Genomic DNA, 25,486 nt, shown 5'->3' on the forward strand with positions numbered 1-25,486 from the left:
GCCCCGCCTCTCAGTCATGCCCCTCCCTCCTCAGTCAGTTCGCTTTCTATAACCGACTTTCTGATGGCGTAGATCGGAAGTTGCCGTTTACCGTGATCACCATAGCGACTGCTGCCTTGGCCCTTCCGCTGGCCTGCAGCACTCAGCTGAGAATCTTGGTCGCCCGGTCGGACTCTGGGCACCCGGTGCGATTTGATTATGAGACCCGGTATTTCCCGCAGAAGGTAAGTTCGGTTTTAACCCGGTTGCCCGACAATTGCCAATCCTGAGCTGGCTCATCTCTGTACCGAGCTGGTTTTGGGAAACATTCCTGAATAACCGGACTGCAAACTTCTTCATTCCTCATTCTGGAAGCTTCTCAATGTCCTGGTTTTACAGGACAAGCTGCATATCTGAGTATTACGATAGAAGCTCGTGCAATCCAGCTATCGCCTTTCAGATTAATAGCAGCTGACTCGATTTAGTCTGTGCCTGCTTCTTTGTTTTTTGGTGGTATCCTTCCTCCAGTTCAAACTACAAATGAGTTATCATTCAAAAAAGTTTCATTCAAGCTATTTATAAAGTTTACATGCAATTATCAAGTTATAATTTCCAGCCTTCGTGAAAACTGAACTAAGGGGATTTGCTGTGGAAGTTGTAATCATAAGGAAACAGCGAACACCAAATTGATGATCGCTTCTTCCTCTTGTCTCCGAAGGGGTTCCTGCTTCTTCCTTCCTCTTTAAAATAGCCAGACGCAGTTTTGCGATTTCGAAATAGATCAAACTTGGTTCTTTATGACCTGTGATAACAAGGCGTCCAGGCCCGAAATGTCAGCTTTCCTGTTCCTAAAATGCTGCTTGCCCTACTGTGCTCATCTAGTTCCACACCCTGTTATCTCGGATGCTCCAGTACCTGCAGTTCCTATTATTTCTTTAGGACCTGTGCCTGTATGTGTAGCATATGTTAACGGCCCCAGTGTGCTACTTTGTAAATCAAGCTTGTTAATGTACGTAGAATTTCAAGAGCACATTAGATTTTGAAAGTCTTTGTAGTAGCAAGATGTGGTTTCATCCTGTTAAGTTCTCCATCTGATGAGTTCCAGATTTAAGAAGTATTCCTTCATTTTTCAATTTGTGGTTTCGATTTTAAAAAAATCATGCCACTGCAATATTTGCTGACAGAAGCAGAGAAGAAGCAGGAATAGGCCATACACCCCTTTGAGCCTACTGTGTCATTTAAATAATCATCGAGCACAATTTCCATAATTCCATCTCCCCCACCCAAATCCCATGATCCCTTCAGTCACAAGAGCTGTATTGCTCTCCTCTAAAATACACGATATTTTGGCCTCACCCACTTTCTAATGGTGGTGAGTTCCACAGACTTATCACTCAAATTCCTCCTCAACTCAGTCCTAAAAGGTTTACCCATTACCTTATGACCCCTGCCTCTGGACACCCCACAATCGGGAACATCCTTCCTGTGTCTACCCTGTCTAGTTGTTTTAGAATTTTATAGATTTCTATGAGATCCCTTCTCATTCTTCTAAACTCCAATGAGTACAGTCTGCCTTCCTATTTCTGCTACCAAAGTGGATAACTGCATCTGCCATGCATTTGCCTGCCAACCCTGCCTGTCCAAATCACACTGCAACATAGAGCATAGAGCATTGTGCTGACCTGTGAACTAATCTAAGTCCACCCCGCTACAGTATCCCATCATCATCCATCTGCTTATCCAAGGACTGTTTAAATGCCACTAATGTGGCTGAGTTAACTACATTGGCAGGCAGGGCGTTCCACGCCCTTACCACTCTGAGTAAAGAACCTGCCTCTAACATCTGTCTTAAATCTATCACCCCTCAATTTGTAGCTATGCCCCCTTGTACAAGCTGACGTCATCATCCTCGGAAAAAGACTCTCACTGTCCACCCTATCTGATCCTCTGATCGTCTTGTATGTCTCTATTAAATCCCCTCTTAGCTGCCTTCTTTCTAATGACAACAGACCCAAGTCCCTCAGCCTTTCTTCATGCGGCCTTCGCTCCAGACCAGGCAACATCCTGGTAAATCTCCTCTGCACCTTTTCCAATGCTTCCTCATCCATCCTGTAATGGGGCGACCAGAACTGCACGCAATATTCCAAGTGAGGCCGCACTAGCATTTTGTAATGACCACATCTGCAGCAAGTGTTGGCTTCTTAAGGTTGTAGAATCATAGAGTCACACAGCAGGGACGTTGATACTACTCCGTGCCAAACATGATCCCAAACGAAACTAGTCCCACTTGCCTGCTCCTGGCTCATATCCCTCCCAGCCTTTCCCATTCATGTATCTACCCAAATGTTAATTAAACATTGTAATCGTACTCGCATCCATCACTTCCTCAAGACGTTCATTCCACATGTGAACCACACTCTGTAAAACGTTTGCCTCTTTTTTAAAAAAATCTTTCTCCCCTCACCTTAAAAATCTGCCCCCTAGTCATAGAGACTTAATCATACAGCATGGAAACAGGCCCTTCAGTCCAACCAGTCCATGCCAAACATAATCCCAAACTAAACTAGTCCCACCTGCCTGCACATCTCCTCATTCTCCTGACAACTCACCCTTCTACCCAGCTTTGTGTCATCTGGACATTTTACAATATTACATTTAGTTCCCTCATCTAAATCATTATCATATATTACAAATCTGGGCTCCTAGTACCAATCCCTGCAGTACCCCTTTAGCCACTGCTTGCCATTCAGAAATGCCCCAGTTATTCTGGCTCTGTTTTCTGTCTGCTAACTAATTTTCTATCCATCTTGAAACACTATCCCCAATCCTGTGAGCTTTACGTTTACATCGTCATAGCATGGATACAGACCCTTCAATCCAACTTGTCCATGTTGACCAGAGATCCTAAATTAATCTAGTGCCATTTCCCAGCATTTGGCCCATATCCCTCTAATCCCTGCCTATTCATATACCCATCCAGATGCCTTTCAAATGTTGTAATTATACCAGCTTCCACCACTTCCTCTGGCATCTCATTCCACACACACACCCACCCTCTGCATGAAAAAGTTTCCCCTTGGGTCCCTTTTTAAATCTTTCCTTTCTCACCTTAAACATATGCCTTTTAGTTCTATCTCCCCCACCCTGGAGAAAAGACCTCGGCTATTATCCATAACCCTAATGATTTTATAAATGTCTATAAGGTCACCCCTTGGCATCCGATTGTTCCAGGGAAAGCCTCTTCTGATAACTCAAACCCTCCAACGCTGGCAACATCCTTGTGAATGTTTTCTGAGCCCTTTCAAGTTTCACAACATCCTTCCCATAGCAGGGACATCAGAACTGAATGTAGTATTCCAAAAGTGGCCTGACTAATGTCCCATACAGCCGAAACATGAACTCCCAACTCCTAAACTCAGTGCATTGACCAATAAGGACAAGCACACCAATCACCTTCTTCACTATCTTGTCAACCCTAGACTCTACTTTCAAGGAACTATGAACCAATACCTCAAGATCTTTTTGTTCAGCAACATTCCCTCGGACCTCACCATTAAGTGTATAAGTCCTGCCCTGATCTACCTTTCCAAAACGCAGCACCTCACATTCATCTAAATTAAACCCCATCCATGACCTCCATTGGCCCATCTGATCAAGGTTCCATTGTACTCGGAGGTAGGCTCCTTGGCTGTACCTCTGATGTTCACATCTAAATCATTATATAAATGATGAACAGCAGTGGACCCAGCACCAATCCTTGTGGCACACAGCTAGTCGCAGACTTCCAGTCTGAAAAACAAACCTCCACTACCACCGTTCATCAGAGAGGGGGATGGGGTGAGGGTTCTGGAATAAATAGGGAGAGAGGGGGAGGGGGACCGAAGATGAAGAGAAAAGAAGATAGGTGAGGAGGTAGGGAGGGGATAGGTCAGTCCAGGGAAGACGGACAGGTCAAGGAAGTGGGATGAGGTTAGTAGGTAGATGGGGGTGCGGCTTGGGGTGGGAGGAAGGAATGGGTGAGAAGAAGAACAGGTTAGGGAGGCAGAGACAGGTTGGATTGGTTTTGGGATGCAGTGGATGGAGGGGAAGAACTGGGCTGGTTGTGTGGTGCAGTGGGGGGAGGGGACGAACTGGGCTGGGTTTGGGATGCGGTGGGGGAAGGGGAGATTTTGAAACTGGTGAAGTCCACATTGATACCATTAGGCTGCAGGGTTCCCAAGCGGAAAATGAGTTGCTGTTCCTGCAACCTTCGGGTGGCATCATTGTGGCACTGCAGGAGGCCCATGATGGACATGTCATCTAAAGAATGGGAGGGGGCGTGGAAATGGTTTGCGACTGGGAGGTGCAGTTGTTTGTTGCGAACTGAGCGGAGGTGTTCTGCAAAGCAGTCCCCAAGCCTCCGCTTGGTTTCCCCAATGTAGAGGAAGCCACACCGGGTACAGTGGATGCAGTATACCACATTGGCAGATGTGCAGGTGAACCTCTGCTTAATGTGGAATGTCAGCTTGGGGCCTGGGATAGGGGTGAGGGAGGAGGTGTGGGGGCAAGTGTAGCATTTCCTGCGGTTGCAGGGGAAGGTGCTGGGTGTGGTGGGGTTGGAGGGCAGTGTGGAGCGAACAAGGGAGTCACGGAGAGAGTGGTCTCTCCGGAAAGCAGACAGGGGTGGGGATGGAAAAATGTCTTGGGTGGTGGGGTCGGATTGTAGATGGCGGAAGTGTCGGAGGATGATGCGTTGTATCCGGAGGTTGGTAGGGTGGTGTGTGAGAACGAGGGGGATCCTCTTAGGGCGGTTGTGGCGGGGGCGGGGTGTGAGGGATGTGTTGCGGGAAATACGGGAGATGCGGTCAAGGGCGTTCTCGATCACTGTGGGGGGAAAGTTGCGGTCCTTGAAGAACTTGGACATCTGGGATGTGCGGGAGTGGAATGTCTTATCGTGGGAGCAGATGCAGCGGAGGTGGAGGAATTGGGAATAGGGGATGGAATTTTTGCAGGAGGGTGGGTGGGAGGAGGTGTATTCTAGGTAGCTGTGGGAGTCGGTGGGCTTGAAATGGACATGAGTTACAAGCTAGTTGCCCGAGATGGAGACTGAGAGGTCCAGGAAGGTGAAGGATGGGCTGGAGATGGCCCAGGTGAACTGAAGGTTGGGGTGGAAGGTGTTGGTGAAGTGGATGAACTGTTCGAGCTCCTCTGGGGAGCAAGAGGCGGCGCCGATACAGTCATCAACGTACCGGAGGAAGAGGTGGGGTTTGGGGCCTGTGTAGGTGCGGAAGAGGGACTGTTTCACGTAACCTACAAAGAGGCAGGCATAGCTGGGGCCCATGCGGGGTCCCATTATCTCTGAACTCCAGCATCTGCAGTTCCCATTATCTCTGAACATTTTATTATCTTGGATTCTCTAGCATCTGCAGTTCCCATTATCTCTGATACTATTTTAGCCTCACCTCGAAGCCTCTTCCAGGGATGCCTAACCTGAAGAAATTACCCTCCTCCCTCCGGACCAACCTCAGGGAATCTCTCTCCCATTGCAACTCTCTTGTGATCTCTTCGGCCTTGAAACTGCTCGACCATGTCCTGAAGCAAACCAGGTACCACAGCCACATCACCTTCCTCAGCACCTGCCTACGGAACCAGATCATCCCCAAGGGACTACAGTCCACATTTCAGCCTTCCCAATTTGGCCCCAACCGTGACCACCTCTACACCCAGAACATTCAGACCCTTCAGAAGCGTTTCTCCCTGCGAGTCCTGAAACAGACACTCGCAGCCATGCGCCAGCACTTGCAGGCACTGCAATCCAGCCTGCCCCAGCTCAGAGCCTCCCTCTCCCAGACCTGCAAAGGACCCCTGCTGTTTTTTATCCTCCGCAGGATCCACAGACTGAACATCCAGTTTCACTCAGCTTTACTGGACACTAAAAATCGTAAGTACAACCAACTCACTGGCCCCTGCCACCCACAAGAGGATTCCTGCACCTCCCAAATCCCGAGTTTGTCCCTGCCCCTCCCCCACCATGCACCCGCCGCCATTGATCATGAGGACACGGCCGGAGACCCTATGGATGACGTCACAACCGCCTCCGCCGGACACACCACTTCTGGAACCGCTGCTGCAGTCACCACCTCCACTTCCAGGTACAACAACTCACACACCACCCTCACCACAGCTGCTGCCGCCCACCCCGATACTCCAACCGCCGACGGAACCCCGCCCACGGCCGACGACCTCATTGCTCCGCCCCCAACCTCCACAGCCAGCAACCCCAGAGGAGACAGCCACACTGAGCCCTGCCGCATCTTCACCATCCCCCCAGACCTCCCACTGACTGAGGACGAATGGTCAGTCCTTAGTAAGGGGCTCACCTTCGTCCCCCTACAACCACACATCAACGAATACCAGTCACGATTGGACATAGAGCAGTTTTTCTGCCGTCTTCGCCTCCATGCCTACTTCTTCAACCGGGAACCTAACCTTCCCTCCACTGACCCCTTCACCCGCTTCCAACACAAGTCCTTCTCCTGGACACCACTCCCAGGCCTCCTACCCTCCCTCGACCTCTTCATCTCCAACTGCCGTCGAGACATGAACCGCCTCAACCTCTCCACCCCTCTCACCCACTCCAACCTCTCCCCTGCAGAACGGGCAGCCCTCCGCTCCCTCCGCTCCAACCCCAACCTCACCATCAAACCCGCAGACAAGGGTGGCGCAGTGGTAGTATGGCGCACTGACCTCTACATCGCCGAGGCCAGACGCCAACTGTCCGACACCACCTCTTACCGCCCCCTCAATCATGACCCCACACCCGAGCACCAAACCATCATCTCCAACACCATTCATGACCTCATCACCTCAGGGGACCTCCCACCCACAGCCTCCAACCTCATTGTTCCCCAACCCCGCACGGCCCGTTTCTATCTCCTTCCCAAAATCCACAAACCTGCCTGCCCTGGTCGACCCATCGTCTCAGCCTGCTCCTGCCCCACCGAACTCATCTCCACCTATCTGGACTTCATTTTCTCCTCTTTGGTCCAGGAACTCCCTACCTACGTCCGTGACACCACCCACGCCCTCCACCTCCTCCAGGACTTCCAATTCCCTGGCCCCCAACACCTCATCTTCACCATGGACGTCCAGTCCCTATACACCTGCATTCCGCATGCAGATGGCTTCAAGGCCCTCCGCTTCTTCCTGTCCCGCAGGCCCGACCAGTCCCCCTCCACCAACACCCTCATCCGCCTAACCGAACTCGTCCTCACCCTCAACAACTTCTCTTTTGACTGCTTCCACTTCCTACAGACAAAGAGGGTGGCCATGGGCACCCGCATGGGCCCCGGCTACACCTGCCTCTTTGTAGGTTACGTGGAACAGTCCCTCTTCCGCACCTACACAGGCCCCAAACCCCACCTCTTCCTCCGGTACGTTGATGACTGTATCGGCGCCGCCTCTTGCTCCCCAGAGGAGCTCGAACAGTTCATCCACTTCACCAACACCTTCCACCCCAACCTTCAGTTCACCTGGGCCATCTCCAGCCCATCCCTCACCTTCCTGGACCTCTCGGTCTCCATCTCAGGCAACCAGCTTGTAACTGATGTCCATTTCAAGCCCACCGACTCCCACAGCTACCTAGAATACACCTCCTCCCACCCACCCTCCTGCAAAAATTCCATCCCCTATTCCCAATTCCTCCACCTCCGCCGCATCTGCTCCCACGATAAGACATTCCACTACTGCACATCCCAGATGTCCAAGTTCTTCAAGGACCGCAACTTTCCCCCCACAGTGATCGAGAACGCCCTTGACCGCGTCTCCCGTATTTCCCACAACACATCACTCACACCCCACCCCCGCCACAACCGCCCAAAAAGGATCCCCCTTGTTCTCACACACTACCCCACCAACCTCCGGATACAACGCATCATCCTCCGACACTTCCGCCATCTACAATCCGACCCCACCACCCAAGACATTTTTCCATCCCCACCCCTGTCTGCTTTCTGGAGAGACCACTCTCTCCGTGACTCCCTTGATCGCTCCACACTGCCCTCCAACCCCACCACATCCGGCACCTCCCCCTGCAACCGAAGGAAATGCTACACTTGCCCCCACACCACCTCCCTCACCCCTATCCCAGGCCCCAAGATGACATTCCACATTAAGCAGAGGTTCACCTGCACATCTGCCAATGTGGTATACTGCATCCACTGTACCCGGTGTGGCTTCCTCTACATTAGGGAAACCAAGCGGAGGCTTGGGGACCGCTTTGCAGAACACCTCCGCTCAGTTCGCAACAAACAACTGCACCTCCCAGTCGCAAACCATTTCCACTCCCCCTCCCATTCTTTAGATGACATGTCCATCATGGGCCTCCTGCAGTGCCACAGTGATGCCACCCGAAGGTTGCAGGAACAGCAACTGATATTCCGCCTGGGAACCCTGCAGCCTAATGGTATCAATGTGGACTTCACCAGTTTCAAAATCTCCCCTTCCCCCACCAGATCCCAAAACCAGCCCAGTTCGTCCCCTCCCCCCACTGCACCACACAACCAGCCCAGTTCTTCCCCTCCATCCACTGCATCCCAAAACCAGTCCAACCTGTCTCTGCCTCCCTAACCTGTTCTTCCTCTCACCCATTCCTTCCTCCCACCCCAAGCCGCACCCCCATCTACCTACTAACCTCATCCCACCTCCTTGACCTGTCCGTCTTCCCTGGATTGACCTATCCCCTCCCTACCTCCCCACCTATACTCTCTCCACCTATCTTCTTTTCTCTCCATCTTCGGTCTGCCTCCCCCTCTCTCCCTGTTTATTCCAGAACCCTCACCCCATCCCCCTCTCTGATGAAGGGTCTAGGCCCGAAACGTCAGCTTTTGTGCTCCTGAGATGCTGCTTGGCCTGCTGTGTTCATCCAGCCTCACATTTTATTATCTTGGATTCTCCAGCATCTGCAGTTCCCATTATCTCTCTCTCCACTACCACCCTCTGCCTCCTACCTTAAATCTGGTTCTGTATCCAAATGGCTAGGTCTCCCTGTATTCTATGTGTCTAACCTTGTTAACCAGTCTACCATGTAGAACCTTGTTGTACGCCTTACTGAAGTCCATATAGATCGTGTCCATTTCTCTGCCTTCATCAGTCCTCTTTACTACTTCTTCAAAAATGTCAATCAAGTTAGTGGGACATGACTTCCCATGCACAAAGTCATGTTGACTATGCCTCATCAGTCCTTTCCTTTCCAAATACATGTAAATCCTGTGCCCGGGGATCCTCTCCAACAACTTGCCTACTACTGATGTCAGTCTCACCAGTCCATAGATCTCTGGCTTTTTCATACCGCCTTTCTTAAATAGTGGCACCACGTTAGCCAGCCTCCAGTCCTCTGGCACTTTGCCCGTGGCTATCAATGATATAAATATCTCAACAGTGCGCCCAGCAATCATGTCCCTAGCTTTCCACAGAGTTCTAGGATACACCTGATCACATCCTGGGGATTTATCTACCTTTAAGTCTTTTAAGACGTCCAGCACCACCTCCTCTGTAATATGGAAATTTTTCAAGATGTCGCCATTTATTTTCCACAAGTTCTTTAGCTTCCATGTCACTCTTCACAGTAAACACTGATTCAAAATACTCATTTAGTATCTTCACCGTCTCCTGCGTTTCCACATGTTGATGGCCTTGCAAATCTTTAAGAGGCCATATCCTCTCCCTTGTTACTGTTTTGTCCTTAATGTATTTGTAGAATCTGTTTGGATTCTTATTAATTCTATTTGCCAAAGCTATCTCATGTACCCTTTTTGCCCTCCTGATCTCCTTCTTAAGTATACCACAACTGCCTTTATACTGTCCTAGGGATTCACTCGATCTCTGCTGTCTTTATCTGACAAATGCTTCCTTCTTTTTCCTGAGAAACCTCAATTTTTCTAGTCATCATTCTGTGTACCTTCCAGCCCTGCCCTTTGCACTAACAGGAACATACTGTCCCTGAACTCTTGTTATATCATTTTTGAAGGTTTCCCATTTTCCAGCCATCCCTTTACTTGCGAATATCTGACTCCAATCAACTTTTGAATGTTCTTGCCTAATACTGTCAAAATTGGCCTTCTTCCAATGTAGAACTTTAACATGTTCATCTTTTATTGCACACTTGTCAAAAGCCTTCTGAAAGCCCAAATAAACCATCCCCATGATGAACTCTACCAGTTATGTTATCAAAGAATTGCAGTAGATCTGTCAAGTATGATTTTTCTTTTGCAAATCCATGTTGACTGTGTCTAAATCTGCCACTGTTTTCTAAGTACTTTGCTATAAAATCCTTGATAATAGACTTTAGCTCATCAGAGCTTTAAAACTCCAGTGTTCACTTCAGCTTTGATTTCTACTTAATAGAGAATCTCTGTGAAGACCTGAAGGTATCTGTGTTGAAGGTGGGGTGAACTCCAAACTTGAGGATATGATGGCCCAGTGCTGTGATTGCAGGATTGTTAGTTCTGAGGCCAGGTGATGTTGTGGGGACTCAGGTTTGAATCCTGTCATGGCAGATGGCGAAATTTAAATTCAATAAAAAAAATCTGAAATTAGAGTTCAATGATGACCATGTGTCTATTGTTAATTGTTGGGAATTGGTTCACTAATGTCCTCTTTTAAGGAGGAGTTGTCAGTAACCTGATTTTAAAGTAAAGAAGAATTGAGTGAGATTTTTGCTGGGTGGTTGAGTGGTGTAAAATTTAAATTTTTGAAAATTTGGTCATGGAATGTGAATGTTGCTGACTGGCTGGGATTTATTGCCTGTCCCTGTTTGCCCTTGAGAAGTTGGCTGTAAGCTGCTGGCTAGAAATGTTGCAGTCCATATGCTGTAGGTAGACCCACAACATCAGTAAAGAGGGAATTCCAGGACTTTGACCCAGCTACTTTGGAGGAATGACAATATATTTCTGAGTCAGTTAGGTGAATGACTTGGAGGGTCAGTTGTATGTGTATCTGCTGCTCTTGTCTTTTGAGATGGTTGTGGTTGTAGGTCTGGAAGGTGCTATCTAATGAGCACTTTGGTCAATTTTTGCCATGCATCTTGTACATGGTACATACTGTTGCTTCTGAGCACCATTGGTAAAGGGAGTAGATGTTTGTGGATATGGTGCCAATCAAGCAGGATGCTTTGTCCTAGGTCATTTCAAACTTCTTGAGTGTTATTGGGACTGTGTTCAGCTGGGCATTTGGGGAGTATTCCAACATATTCCTCCCTTCTGCCTTGTAGATGGTGGACAGGATGTGGCGAGTCAGGAGATATGTTACTTGCTGCAAGTTTCTTAGTCTCTGAACTACTGTTGCAGACACTATTTATTTATATGGCAAGTCCAGTTCAGTTTCTGTTCAGTGGGAATCTCCAGCGTTTTGATAATGTGGTGGCAATGTGATTAAACATCGAGGTTAGATTGTTTAATATTGAAGGTGGTCATTGTGAGATGTTTGTGTGGCACAAATATTACTTGCCATTTTTCAGCCCGAGTCTGGATATTACTTTAAAATCTGAGGAGTTGCAAATGGTGCTGAATATTGTGTAATCATTGGCAAATGTCCCCAATTCTGTCCTTATAATGGAAGGAAGGTTGTTAATGAAGATGGTTGGGCCTACCCTGAGAAACTCCTATAAAGATGTCCTGGAGCTGAAGTGACTGACCTTGAACAACCACAACTATCCTCCTTTGTGCCAGGCATCAACTCTCTCCAACCTGCAGAGATTTTTTACCCTAAATCCCACGGTTTTGCTGGAGCTACTTGATGCCACACTTGATCAAATGTGGCCTTGATGTCAGGGGCTGTTACTCTGTCCTCATGGTGAGTAAATGGATGATTATGTTAAAATTACACTTGAGAGGGAGTGAAAATGCATTATTGGAGTTGTAGTTTGGTGAGAATGTAATGAAAATTTGAAATATGCAGAATGTGATAAACTTGTGCTTTTTACTTACAGTTTTCATCGTGCTGCTGTAGACAGTCATAAGTTATACATGGTTTTTATAATTTTATGACAGCCGTATGAGATATTTCTTTAGTAAATTTGTTGTATTGCGATGGTGTGTGAATTTCTCTTGCATTTAGGCCTGAAAAAAAAGAAAAAAAAACGAAAAAAAATCACAAACCGCAGCCCAAGTTTTGAAAACTATGAAGAAGTGTGCAAACAAATGTTTGATGCCATTTTGTTTAATGGATTAGTGCCAGACAAACAAATCCATTCCCATTAAATATGAAAATTATATTTTTCCACAGATTGATCACTTTGGATTTGCTGAAGGTGGTACATTCAACCAGAGGTACTTGATAGCAGACAAACATTGGAATCACAATGGTGGTCCCATTCTTTTCTATACTGGAAATGAGGGAGACATAACATGGTTCTGTAACAATACGGTAAGAATAATTTACTTTGTAAATTTTCTTGCTTTTTTTATTTCTCTCCTAAAATAAGTGACTTGTGTTACCACAATTATGTGTTTTTCCTAATCGTATTTCTCTCTCCCGTACGGCCATTCTTCGTTTGTCAGTTTGGTAAGTACTACCCAGGAGGTTGGGATGGAATGGGTTGATTGGGGAACCTCAGTTGAGCATAGTTTTGTTCTTTGCTGAAATTCACGTGCATTCGTCCTAGGAAATTTTACTAGATATTCAAAAATGTACCTAATTATTCTTATCTCAGTCATTATATTTTGCACTATTTTTGTAAAATTGGAACTATTGAAGTGCTAAAGTCTTGCTGTGTTAGCAGTGTTAGAGTTATAATTTAAGTTTTCCAACACTTGTAGTTCATAATCTTATGCAGTCTTTCATGAGCCAGAAGGCCCCAGTGTACTAATTGCATATTTGTAATGAAAATTGAAAACTTGTAGCGGTTCTTTGAAAGACGTTATGTACCAATTTTCTCATTCATTCGCGTTCTGGTTTTCATGGGTCCAGACCCAGGACACCCACCCCTTATAAGTATTTTCTTTTATGAATGACAATACTGTAAATTATTTTTACCACTTTGTAACTCTGCTTAAAAGAAAACCAGTTGTAGAATGTTAGTTATGTGGACGGGACAAAGTACAATACTGCAGCTTTTAATATATGTTGAGTTTAGGTCTGTAGTTTGTACTTAGTGATTTGCTACCAAACCCTGCTAAAGTATTCTCTTAGTAAAGTGAAAATGTTTGAAACAAGTTTAAGCAGTAAATACTAAATCCACTGTGAGAAATCATCTTCGAACTTTGTAACTTTACATGCATATTCATTAATATGTGGGATGGATATTTGTTTTAAATTGGTAGACTTGTAGGGGCCACTCTCTCATTGCAGAAGGGTGACTTGTGGTGAGCTTAACCTGAGAGTCACCGCACCTCAGGTGAAGGTAGAGGTAAAGAGCTTCATAGTAACCGGTGCAGGAGTTGGACCTGTGTTGTTGGTATTAGCTCTGCATTGCAAAGCAGCCAGATTGAGCTAATCTATCCAATGCATCACTAACCAGCCGGGCAGAAGGGGCCTCGGTTTAATGGTTGTCCTGCTATAGGATGGATGTTAATAAACTGGAAAGGGTGCAAAAAAGATTTACGAGGCTGGAAGGCTTGAGTTATAGGGAGATGCTGGATACGATGGGACTGTTTTCCATGGAATGAAGGAGGTTGAGGGTGACCTTTACAGATGTTTATAAAATCATGGGGGGGCAGAGATAATGTGAATAGCCAGGGTCTTTTCCCCAGGGTAGGAGAGTCCAAAACTGGAGGGCGTAAGTTTAAGGTGAGAGTTGGGAAAGATTTAAAAGGGACCTGAGGGACCACTTCTTTCACACAGAGGGAGGTGCATATGTGGAATGAGCTGCCAGAGAAAGTAGTAGAGGCAGGTACAATGAAAACATTTAGAAGACATAAGGACAGGAATAGGAAAGGTTTAGAGGGATATGGGCCAAATGCAGGCAAGTGGGACTGGTTCAGTCTAGGAAACCTGGTTGGCACGGATGAGTTGGGCTGAATCGCCTTCTTCCATGCACTATGTCTATGTGACTCTAGTTGAGATTTCTCTTTTCATGCTTTGTGTTTTTATAGGTTTCCTGCAATTGTTCTCTTCCACATCCTCCTGTGCTTTTATTTCCTGCTCTAGATTATGATCTTTCTTGCTGTGTTTTCATCTGGTTTTATGATTACTCTGCTTTGCAGTTTCATAGTTGCTTTTGCTCTGTTTTATCAGTTTTTCACTTTTTTTGCTAATTTCTCAGTGACCAGAAAGCTTGTAACTGCATGATGGCACACATGCAGGACTGTGCCGTATTAAGACTGAGCTGTAAAAAGATTGTTTGTCTCTAAAGCTATAAATACTTCTCCTGGCCCCTGTATTCAAACTATTCCTGCAACAGCAGTAACATACTGCCGGTATTTCTAAATTGCAATTGTTCAAGATTACCTAGAAATCTCAGAAATTTAAGTGTCAGAGGTATGAACTGAATTGCTAAAACAAAATTTCAATAAAAATGACCAGAACTATTTCAGCTTAACTTCGAAGCCTTCGACAGCTAAGATTGTCGTTTTATTTATTAGCAAAGTAATAATTTGAAATATAAGTGGAGTCATCTTTTTTAAACTGCTCACCTGATTTTTCACAGAATTCTTCTGAAATCATGAGGCTTCAAGATTTCGTGGATAAAAAGATTGTGAATGGGCTGCCTGGTAGGGACTGGAAGCTGGGGGGTGAGAACTGTGTGAGTGGATTAGGTGGATGAAATGTTTATCACTGCTCACTGCTGGTGATTGCCTGGTTTTTCGAACTTTTCACGTAATGGTTCCAAAGCACCACAAAACCACAATTAACCATAAATTAATGTGAAAAGTTCCAAAAACCAGGCAGTCACCAGCAGTGAACAGTGATAACCATTCTATCCACCTAATGCCTCTAACCAGAGAATCACAGAAGTATTACAGGATAAATCAAGGCCATTCAGCCCATCCATCCTGCATTGGCTTTTTCAATGTGCATTATGACTTGGTGCCGTTCTCCTGCCTTTTCACCATACCCTTGCACCTAATGTCTTGAATAGAAACAATTTAATGTCCTTCTACATACCTAAATTGAACCTGCCTCTGCCACTCTTCACTATACTGTAGGAAGTACATCAAATTCTAGGATATTTGGGTTATCTAGCTTTCAATGACAATTTAAAAAAACTAAAACACTTGCAAATAAAGAAGTTACTTGGTGTCTCAAATTTACAGTTTCCACTGGATTTCATTCTAGTTGGAATGTAAATTGTCTTCCTCTCTTTAATATCAGAAGGTAAAGTAACTCTGTCTGATTATTGCCATGCATCCTTCTCAGGATATCAATAATTTAACCCAAACATAGTGTCTCCAAATTAAGTCATAATCTTTACACATGTTTTAATAACTCTCCTCTTAAACTACCGTAAACTCTGCATGATCACCTAGTGCTGCTTTCTTTTTCAGAATTCTAATTACCAAATTTAAACCATGCTAGAGTAAGTTCTCACAATACATATTTAACTTTATACTATATAGTTAGTCTTCTAAATGTATATTTAGTCTTTTAAATTATGGCCTGTTTGGCCAACTGTATTAATGATTCTAAAATGATCGTCCTCCATGTCCAGTTGTTAACCTATTGTGTCACACTGTATCCTATAAAACCTATTTGACTTGTAAAAGTAATGGTGATGCCTTTACGGTGAAGGAAGTTTCTACAAAACAGCCAATTCTAGATTTAACACCGTATAGTGTGATCTACTGCAGGAATCAGGATAATGCAGTAGCCTATTATGTAGGATAGTGTCAGATAGCTTTCTAGAATCCTGTAAAACTATATTCACTATTTCATTATTTCTTGTTAGGTCCATTACATCAAATAAATACAATAAATTAAGAAAGATCTACCATTCTGAAAGCCTATTCTTATTAACTCCAGTTGCTCAGTGTGATGACTTGTATGTGTTTGCATTATGATAGTTGAACCATTTTCCCACAAAGTAATGGTTATAGATCTGTAGCTTATTGTTTGTCTTTAGCCTGTATTTAAAATAGAGGTGATTTCCTATTTTCTTATCTCAATTTTGTCCTGACCCCTGGTTGAAAGGCCAAACAGTCTACTCCTGCTCTAAGCCCTATGTTCTTCTGTTTAGTGAGATCTGGAAAATATTGCTAAGAGAATTTAAAATGTCCAGTGTTAAATCTGTTAGAACCCTGGGATTGAATTTGTCAAACCGAAGGTTTTGCCTCCTTGCAACCTATCCAGCATCTTGTCTTTTACAAATTTAAAGGCTTCTAGTGTTCACTTGCCCTCAGCCTGTTTTCTTACTTTGAATATGTTTACCCTGTTTCAATTGAGAATATTGTTGAAAGCAATGGTTTAATATTTAGCAATGTGCTTGTACTTAAACAGCACCTCCCTTTTTTCTAATAATCCAAGGTTTCTCCACACTTTATTCACATCTACCATATTTGAAAAAGGCATCACCATTAAACTGTTATATTTTGCTTTTGTTTTTCCATCATTTCTTGTAATTTCTCTTTTGGCTTTATAGACATCCTATCTTCAATTTTTTCACATTTTATATGTAATTTCCATCCTCAGTGCATTCCATAACTTACTTGGTTATTCTTGTTGGTATTATGCTTCAATTTTTATTTCATTAATTGCTTGATTGCTTTAACAGATTAGAAAGAGGTCTTTAAAGTGTTTCCAATTTCCTTCCGTAATGTTATTTCCTATTTTCTATATTTTTGTTACATTTCATGTTCTTTTCCAAAGCTTGGAAATAATATTATAGTCACCAGAAACCATATTTTTCCTATGGCTTGGCTTTTCAGCTCCTTTATAAGGAGGAGAAACTGAACATAGTATTGCACTCTGTAATGTATACTGCTATTAAAAAGTGTAGTGTTTAGTTTCCTCACTCACTCAAAGCTACTGTACAGAATTGTATGAACAGAGGGAGTCGCAAGCTGAAGCAGAGTCTGAAGAAGCTGTTTTAACAAAAGAAGCCATGTTACCTATAGACTTTTAATTCTGCTTGATTGTAGTCCCAAGAACTGTGCATCAATGACAAAGACATGCAAAATAAGATGGTATGAATCTTTTTGATGATTTTACTTACTGTCTGCAGAAAATATAGCACTTTAAGATGTAAATTTTAAGAAGCGCTCAGTCTATTTTAAAGGCTTACAGATTTGGATCAGGCAAGCAGGAAAATTTTATAGACAATATTATTCATTATTGTTGATGAAAATGGTACGGTCCGTGCCCTTTCTTTCAGTCAATTTAGAACCGTCATCTGTAATTCCACGTTGGCAAAAGTTGTCGTGAAGTTTTGAAGGGGCTACTGCTACTGAGCATCAGTGCTGGAGGAATTGAATGCTTGTGGATAGTAACCCTACTTCTGAACCAGGAAGGCCCACCTGCTGCTGTTCCTCTACTGTTGCTGAGTCAGCATTCTGAAATCGTCTGTCTAACAGCACTGTGGGTCTACCTACAGCACATGGATTGAGTGGGTTCAAGAAAGGAAGTTCACCATCATCTTCTCAAGGGCAGCATGGACAAGCAAAACGTGGTGGCCAGCCAGTAATGTCCATGTCCCGGGAGTGAATAAAAAAATAATTTTCCACTTTGGCAGTAAAGAATTAGAAGAATGTTTTTATCCCATTTACACCTTAGTAAAAATACTTGAGGTACTAAGCAACCATGTGTAACTGTGAGGATTGACCAGTTCGTATGGAAATCAAGCACAAATAATTCAAAATTGTTACTCCCGGCAAGTAAACTGAATAGCATTCGTGGAAAAAAAGAATGCTATCAGAGTTACTGAGCAGCAAGATCATTATTCCTTTCAGAAGATAGAACTGCAAGCAAGAGCCAGGAGAATCCACATTGATATGCAGTCAACAGACCACCTCATACATTGTGAACGGCACTTGACACTGACAGATGATGATATAGAGAGAGTGCGTGATGTTAAACACCTTGCTAAATTTGATCTCAGTTCAGGATACCATCAAATTGAGTTTGCAGAAGAATTAAGATATTTCACAGTAATGTGCACCCATGTTGGAGGTTTGCAATACAAGGAGCTTAACTTTACACAGTGGAGATATTTCAGCATGTGATTCAGTCTGTGCTAGGAGAACTTGAAGGCGTACTAAACATTAGTTGTGACATGCGATCTGTAGTTAAATGGAAAAGGAACTCAAACCAAGCCTATTTACATGCTTACAGCATCTTAAGGAACATGCTTTCACCTTGAGAAAAGACAAGTGCTTTTTCAATGAGATTAGAATCACATTCTTCAGTAATATGTTCGACAATGGTGGGGCACCATTTGATCCATGGAAAGTTGAAATCATTACAAGTGGTGTAGACGCAACAAATTTGCAAGAAGTTTGGAGCTTTCTTGGAATCTTCGGTCCTGATCTCACTGCAATGTAACAAATGAGACCACCAAGTGGAAGTGGACCATACCACGCAAATGAGCTGTATAGCAGATCAACAACAGTTGTCATGAAGTTGTACAAATGCTTATTTTGACTGAGAACACCACCTAGCTGCTCTTGAATACAAGACTTTTTTGGCTAAATAGTTTTACACCAAAAAGACAAATTAGGGAACCCATCAATTGTTGCAATGTTAAGCTGTTTTCTAATATCTGTAAACCAATATTGTTTACAAAGATGTGCTCTCTTGCATAGAGTGTTCTTAATTTTCATTTCTAGTTGTGTAGAGATGAGTTTGAAGTGAAATCCAATCATAGACCCCCCTAGTAAGTTTGTTCAATGATTCCCATGAAAACGTGAGTACGGCATTGGATATCGAAGATGCAAACATGCACATTGCTTGTTGAGTATCAACCAGGCAAGCTCAACCAGTATACTGTCTCTCACAGCATCCATTGCCAGCAATAATACTACTGATGAGGAAAATGTTGGCAAATTACACCTTAACAATTTAGATATAACTGTGGTGACAAAGCTGCTAAAACTAGCTGACATCAAAATAGCAATAAAACAAGAGGAAGCATTGGGCATGATATCTATGGAATCATGAAAGTGGAATGATGTGGTCAGAAGAGTGCTTACAAACAAAATTGCACACACACTGAGTGATCTGCACAATGTTGGAAGGAGGTCACCATTATAACCCATTATAGCATTGTCATTCCACAATCATTAGGGATTTGTATCATTTGTAGGTTATCAGGGATTTGTGACTACTAAACAACGTGGAAGAAACATATGGTTCCCAGGAATTGACCGCATATTTGAACAGACAATCCGTCTGTGTTTACCATGTCAAGAAGCAACCACAATGTCACATCTTCTCAATCCTCTTGAAAATGGCTTAGCTACTTCCAGGACTGTGAATTGAAATTCGTGTTGATTTTTCACTAGTGAAAAATTGAGTTGTTATTGATGACTACAGCAGATATCCAGCCATGGAAATAGTTACATTTGCTTCAACAAGTATCATGACTTAATTGGAAGATTGCACTGGCAATCATGCACCACTGTCCTTCAAGCTATAATTAAAATACATAAAATTCCAACAAGACCACCACTTTGCTTGACTGACTGACTGACTGCTACTCAGGATGAAAGCACTTCACTCTAGGTTTTGTCAGTAACAGAAAATAACTATTTACTGTAACACCTAATTATAACAAGAGCAGTGAAAAGAAAAGATTTCTAATCTCCTGCTATGCAATTTAAATATAATCCTTCAAAACCCCAAAATATGCACTTACTCAATCACACTTAAGATGGATAAAAGACAAATATATCAATACATATACTGTGGGTGGAGAAGGAATGTAGACCAGTAAATAAAATTCTGAAGATCAGAAGTCCATACACAATATGGAATGTAACTTCTCTCAGTCCCTTTGATTTTTTGCAATGATGACACTGCTGCTTGTGGGTTATTCTTCATTTTGGTGGCTCATCAGGTGGATCTAAGCATTTTAATGTTAGCATTCTCTTCAGCTTTCTTGATTTTTCTGTCTATGCTGTACACGCAAAGAAAGGCAGTTGGACGTTTAATTCGATGGTTTCTGTTGGCATGCTGTGGTTAGGACTTGGAGACACATTCTCATTCAGCATCTGCATCTGCCTCTTGACCATATGAACTAAATTCACATGAAGAGCAGAAACGCCTGTCTGTAAAATCCACTGTGCTGCAGCAGTTACTGGAAGGTGCTTGCTTAAACAGGTCACCAGCCACCTATAGGACTCCAATGCCGTAGCCAGACCCACAAGGCAGTGAGTACCATTTGACCCATAGCTTGGACTAGGCTGATGGACGACATGACATGTCCAGATGCCAGTGGCTCACAATATTAGATGTTTTGGGGTTGAGAATCCCTGCAATTTAACCCAAGCTATATGATTCCTAGCTGCTATCTGTCACTATGAGTTGACAATTTATGGATATTAGTGATGCTGAGGCTGCGTGCTTGCAGGAGAAATTTGGTCCCCTCTTTACAGGAAGCTAGCCCATCACTACATCTAACTACATTAGGCACATAACATCACCCTGTGACAAAATCGCTGATGCTGTCCTCACTGTGCATCAGATGAATGCTAGGATGATTGAAATTGATCACTCTGTATACTTCTTTCCCACCTCACTATTGAGATTCAGCCTGATGTTGGCCTCATTAATTCAGTCTTCACGTACTCTTAAGGTTGTTAATATCTCAATGGAGATCAGTAACTCCTCTTTAATAGTGTAAGTTGTACTTGCTATAGAAACCAAGAGTAGGGAAAGAAGGAGAAGAAATAACTGATACTCCTGTCATGGATTCAATAATCTGCTAATTGTTAAATAGAAACTTGCTATATCAAAAGATGAATTTCTTAATAGCCATATAAAATGATTGTTTTGGAAGCTCTATGTAGTATCTAACTAGATTGAGTTCAAAAGTTACATTTTTGGATTATAGCAATTTTCTCAGCTTTCACTATTAACCCATTCAAATTTTTTTTGGTGATGTGGAGGTAGCAGGGGATGGTTAAATTTATCTTGTGTTTCCACCTCCTCATGGCCTTGTTCCACTTTCTTGCTTTATTCAGTCCCATAGTAAACCTGTAGACTCCTATTACCTTCCCTCGATTTCTCCATTTCTCTGGCCTAGCATTGTGCTTTTCCATGCATTCAACCCATTGGCTCATCCCGCTATTTGATAGTTATATTTTCAGTCATTTTGATCCCACTTCCATTCTTCTTGATTCTGGAGTTCTTTTCCATGCCTTCGCTGTTTGCTGTTCAAAGTCTCCCCCCTTATTTGGCTAACCACCTTTGCTGAGTTTGGTTGGGTCGCTGAGCTGGTTTGTTTTTCCGCAGAGAAGGTGTGCCATTGTGGTTACTGTGCTTGATAACATCCTCAGTGCAGCCTCTGAAGTGTTGGTGTGTTTTCCCACCTGGTTTTTAAACTCGGGGGTCCGTTGCAATGGATTGCCTTACTTTGGGTTTCCTCTGTAGTGGAATGTATATGGGGTCGAGTTCAATGTGTTTATTAATAGCCTGCTTCGTGGTGTGCCATGCTTCCAGGAATTCTCGTGTCTTTTTGTAGCCAGTTGGTGAACACCAAAAAGACATGATCAATACTTACTTATCTCAATCCACATGGACAAGGAGAACCACAACTTCAACTGGGACAACACCAAGATCCTGGGACAGGGCAGGCAGAGACAAGCAACCTCAACACCCACAACCCGAGCTACAAATCTACTCCAAAACCATAGAAACCTCTTTTGCTTTAGCTGATGTCTGTTTTCCTTATGCCTTGGTGAACTGCTGTAGGATATTTTTCTATGTTAACCGTGCTTTCCAATGAATGTTGTTGTTCTTCCATTGAATGGAGCATCCCTTTGTAGATGTCAGACCTTTGTCTATTTGTATAGAACTAATAGTATTCATCAAATCAGACAGCCATGGGAATAAGGTCTTGGCAAACCCATCACTTAAGCGATCATGAAAAATGGGCATTAGAATATATTGAGATTACAAGGTGTAGAGCTGGATGAACACAGCAGGCCAAGCAACATCTTAGGAGCAGGAAATCTGACGTTTCAGGCCTAGACCCTTCTTCAGAAATGGGGGAGGAGAAGGGGGTTCTGAAATAAATAGGAGAGAAGGGGAGGCAGATTGAATATGGATAGAGGAGAAGATAGGTGGAGAAGAGACAGACAAGTTCAAGAGGCGGGGATGGAGCCAGTAAAGGTGAGTGGAGTGGGGAGATAGGAAGGAAATAGGTCAGTCCAGGGAGGACAGACCGGTCAAGGGGGCAGGATGAGGTTAGTAGGCAGGAAATGGGGGTGTGACTTGAGGTGAGAGGAGGGTATAGGTGAGAGGAAGAACAGGTTAGGGAGGCGGGGATGAGCTGGGCTGGTTTTGGGATGCGGTAGGGGGAGGGGAAATTTTGAAGCTTGTGAGATCTGCATTGATATCATTGGGCTGCAGGGTTCTCAAGCGGAATATGAGTTGCTGTTCCTGCAACCTTCGGGTGGTATCGCTGTGGCACTGCAGGAGGCCCAGGATGGACATGTTGTCTGAGGAATGGGAGGTGGAGTTGAAATGGTTCGCGACTGGGAGGTGCAGTTGTTTATTGCTGCATAGCGGCCCCCAAGCCTCTGCTTGGTTTCCCCAATGTGGAGGAGGCCACAACGGGTACAGCAGATGCTTTATACCACATTGGCAGATGTGCAGGTGAACATCTGCTTGATGTGGAAAGTCATCTTGGGGCCTGGGATGGCGGTGAGGGAGGATGTGTGGGGGCAGGTGTAGCATTTCCTGCGGTTGCAGGGGAAAGTGCCGGGTGTGGTGGTGCTGGAGGGGAGTGTGGAGTGGACAAGAGAGTCATGGAGAGAGTGGTCCCTCTGGAAAGCAGACAAGGGTGGGGAGGGAATATGTCTTTGGTGGTGGGGTCAGATTGCAAATAGTGGAATTGTCAGAGGACGATGCGTTGTGTCCGGAGGTTGGTGGGGTGGTACGGGAGGATGAGGGGATTCTTTTTTGGTTGTTATCGCGGGGACGGGATGTGAAGGATGAGTTGTGAGAAATGCGGGAGATACGGTCGAGGGCATTCTCGACTACTGCGGGGGGGATGTTGCGGTCCTTGAAATACGAGGACATCTGAGATGTGCGGGAGTGGAATGCCTTATCCTGGGAGCAGATGCAGCGGAGGTGAAGGAATTGGGAATAGGGGATGGCATTTTTGCCGGAAGGTGGGTCGGGGAGGTGTATTCTCGGTAGCTGTGAGTGTCGGTGGGCTTGGAATGGATATTGGTTTCAAGGTGGTTGCCTGAGATGGAGACCGAGAGGTCCAGGAGGGTGAGAGAGGTGCTAGAGATGGTTCAGGTGAATTTAAGGTTGAGATGGAAGGTGTCGGTGAAGTGGATGAATTGCTCGAGCTCCTTGTGGGAGCACAAGGCAGCACTGATACAGTCATCAATATAACGGAGGAAGAGGTGGGGTTTGGGGCCAGTGTAGGTACGGAAGTAGGATTGTTCTACGTAACCTACAAAGAGGCAGGCATAGCTTGGGCCCATGCGGGTACCCATGGCCACCCCCTTTTTCAACTCTTCCCACTTCCTACAGACAGAGAAGTTGTTGAGGGTGAGGATGAGTTCGGCTGAGCTGCTTTATGTTTTCCTTCTCATGATTGGGAATATCAGCAAAAGCAGAAGTAAAAATGCATAATGCTAGAAATATGCAGCCTCTGTAAATAATAAGTAACTCATATCAAATTTTTAAGGTAATGCCTTTATCAGAACCTATAATTAGTAAGATTAAGACCAAAAGAGGGGGAGAAAGGAAGGAGTTGAAGCAACTGATACTTGTATCATGGATTGATTGCTAAATGCTTGATATAAAGCTTTTGAGTAATGTAAAAGTTCAATAAGACAATGAGTGTCAAGGGGTCAAATGTACATTGGATTACTTAAAGATCACAAACAGGTTAATTAATCATTGATCATTTTCTCTTGGAGAATCTTGCTGTGGTAAATTAATTTCTGCATTTACCTATTTAAAACAATATTATGTTTTCAAAATTAATTTGTCCTTGAAGTGCTTAAGGAAACTTTCTTTCCTTGTTTCCTTTTCGTTCATATTGTATTTTTATTCTTACCTGTCTTTCTTTATTTCTTTTTCTTCTTTTGTTCATTCTTGCCTTTTATCTTATTTCTAAATGCATTTTCTTAGTTCTGACATCAGTTTCTTTCTCTGTTATTCTGGCTTGTTGATTAAGTATGTTTGTTCTGTCTTTGCTGCTCTCCATGGCTATGTTTTCTAATGGTAGCTTACACCAAGAGAAGGGGCATTACCTGGACAAGTTCTGGTGCAAGTACAAGGTATGCTTCAAAGCATCAGGGCCTTGGATGGTGATTTTTTTTCTTCCCACCACCCCCAACCTTCCCCAAAAATAAATAAATGATGGTAAATCTTAATCGTGTATTTAAATAGAAATACTGAGGATCATTATTAAAGTAGATGGGTAAATTTGATGTTTTTCCTTCAAGTTATTCTTCTTAACTTTATCAGACTTGATCTCAGCCTTTGTACTTTTTGCTTCATTTGTTTATATTCAATGTTGAAGTCATAGCTTTTATGCATTTTTTAGGGTTTTATGTGGGAAATTTCAAAGGAACTGGAAGCCATGTTGGTGTTTGCCGAACATCGATATTATGGAGAGTCTTTGCCTTTTGGGAGCAAATCGTTCAGTGTAAGTTAGTAAAACTACATGTTACAAACATAATATTTTATCAGGTTTATTTCAGAGACAAATGCATTAGCCTGTATTATTGTGTTACCATTGTCCTTTGTTCCTTCTGCAATTAAGTGAATGTGATAGTAAATGTTTGACTTATATGGACAGTGAAATCCTGAAAACCATTCCAAAGGTGCTTACATCTGAAGTCTGGAATCACAATTGTTACAACCCTTGTAAAGACTGTTAATAGTTAAAGATAAAATTTAAATCCCAGTTATTTACTAGACTGAAGTCACAAGGTTTTATAGTTTAAACAAATGAATTTTAATACGCAAGCATCAAACAAAGCAAATGCAATTCAATAAACATTTTTTAAGGTAATTATTTACAATTTACATAAAACATAATGAAACATAATCACATATGCTTTAGACTAAAATTCTCAACAGAAATTTCCATTTTCCTTATGATTTTTCTCAAAGTCTTTGCCTACTTATCATGTTCATTAAGCTGTCCACTTGCTTCAGACTCAGTCCAGTTTTTTTCCTTGGCTCCCTTGAAGAGCCCATGACTTTTCAGCGCAAGCCTGAACTTCACACGCAGTTCCTGTTCACTGAATTTAACAGAAATCTAGAAATATCCTAGTTTAACTCTGCTTCCGTCAGCAGTTCTTCTTAATAACTTTCTTCTGCCTTTTGAACTTGGGGCTAACACATAAACTTGGTTGTTTTCTGATTTAAACCCAAAATCTTCTGGCTTCTCCAAGCTAAACTGCTT

At 43.6% G+C, this 25,486-nt stretch overlaps 1 protein-coding gene across 1 annotated transcript in view; it reads left to right on the forward strand.

The window, feature by feature from the left end:
- Positions 1–10: 10 nt before the first annotated feature.
- prcp (prolylcarboxypeptidase (angiotensinase C)) overlaps positions 11–25,486 on the forward strand; it is a 47,959-nt gene continuing 22,483 nt past the window's right edge. Inside the window, exons 1-3 of the mRNA XM_048532745.2 lie at positions 11–224; positions 12,241–12,381; positions 24,620–24,721. Of these exons, the coding sequence (XP_048388702.2) occupies positions 24,626–24,721 (96 nt within the window). The 5' untranslated portion in view covers positions 11–224; positions 12,241–12,381; positions 24,620–24,625. The remainder of the gene's footprint in view (positions 225–12,240; positions 12,382–24,619; positions 24,722–25,486) is intronic.

The sequence above is a fragment of the Stegostoma tigrinum genome, chromosome 6, assembly GCF_030684315.1.
Source record: "Stegostoma tigrinum isolate sSteTig4 chromosome 6, sSteTig4.hap1, whole genome shotgun sequence".
NCBI lineage: Eukaryota > Metazoa > Chordata > Chondrichthyes > Orectolobiformes > Stegostomatidae > Stegostoma > Stegostoma tigrinum.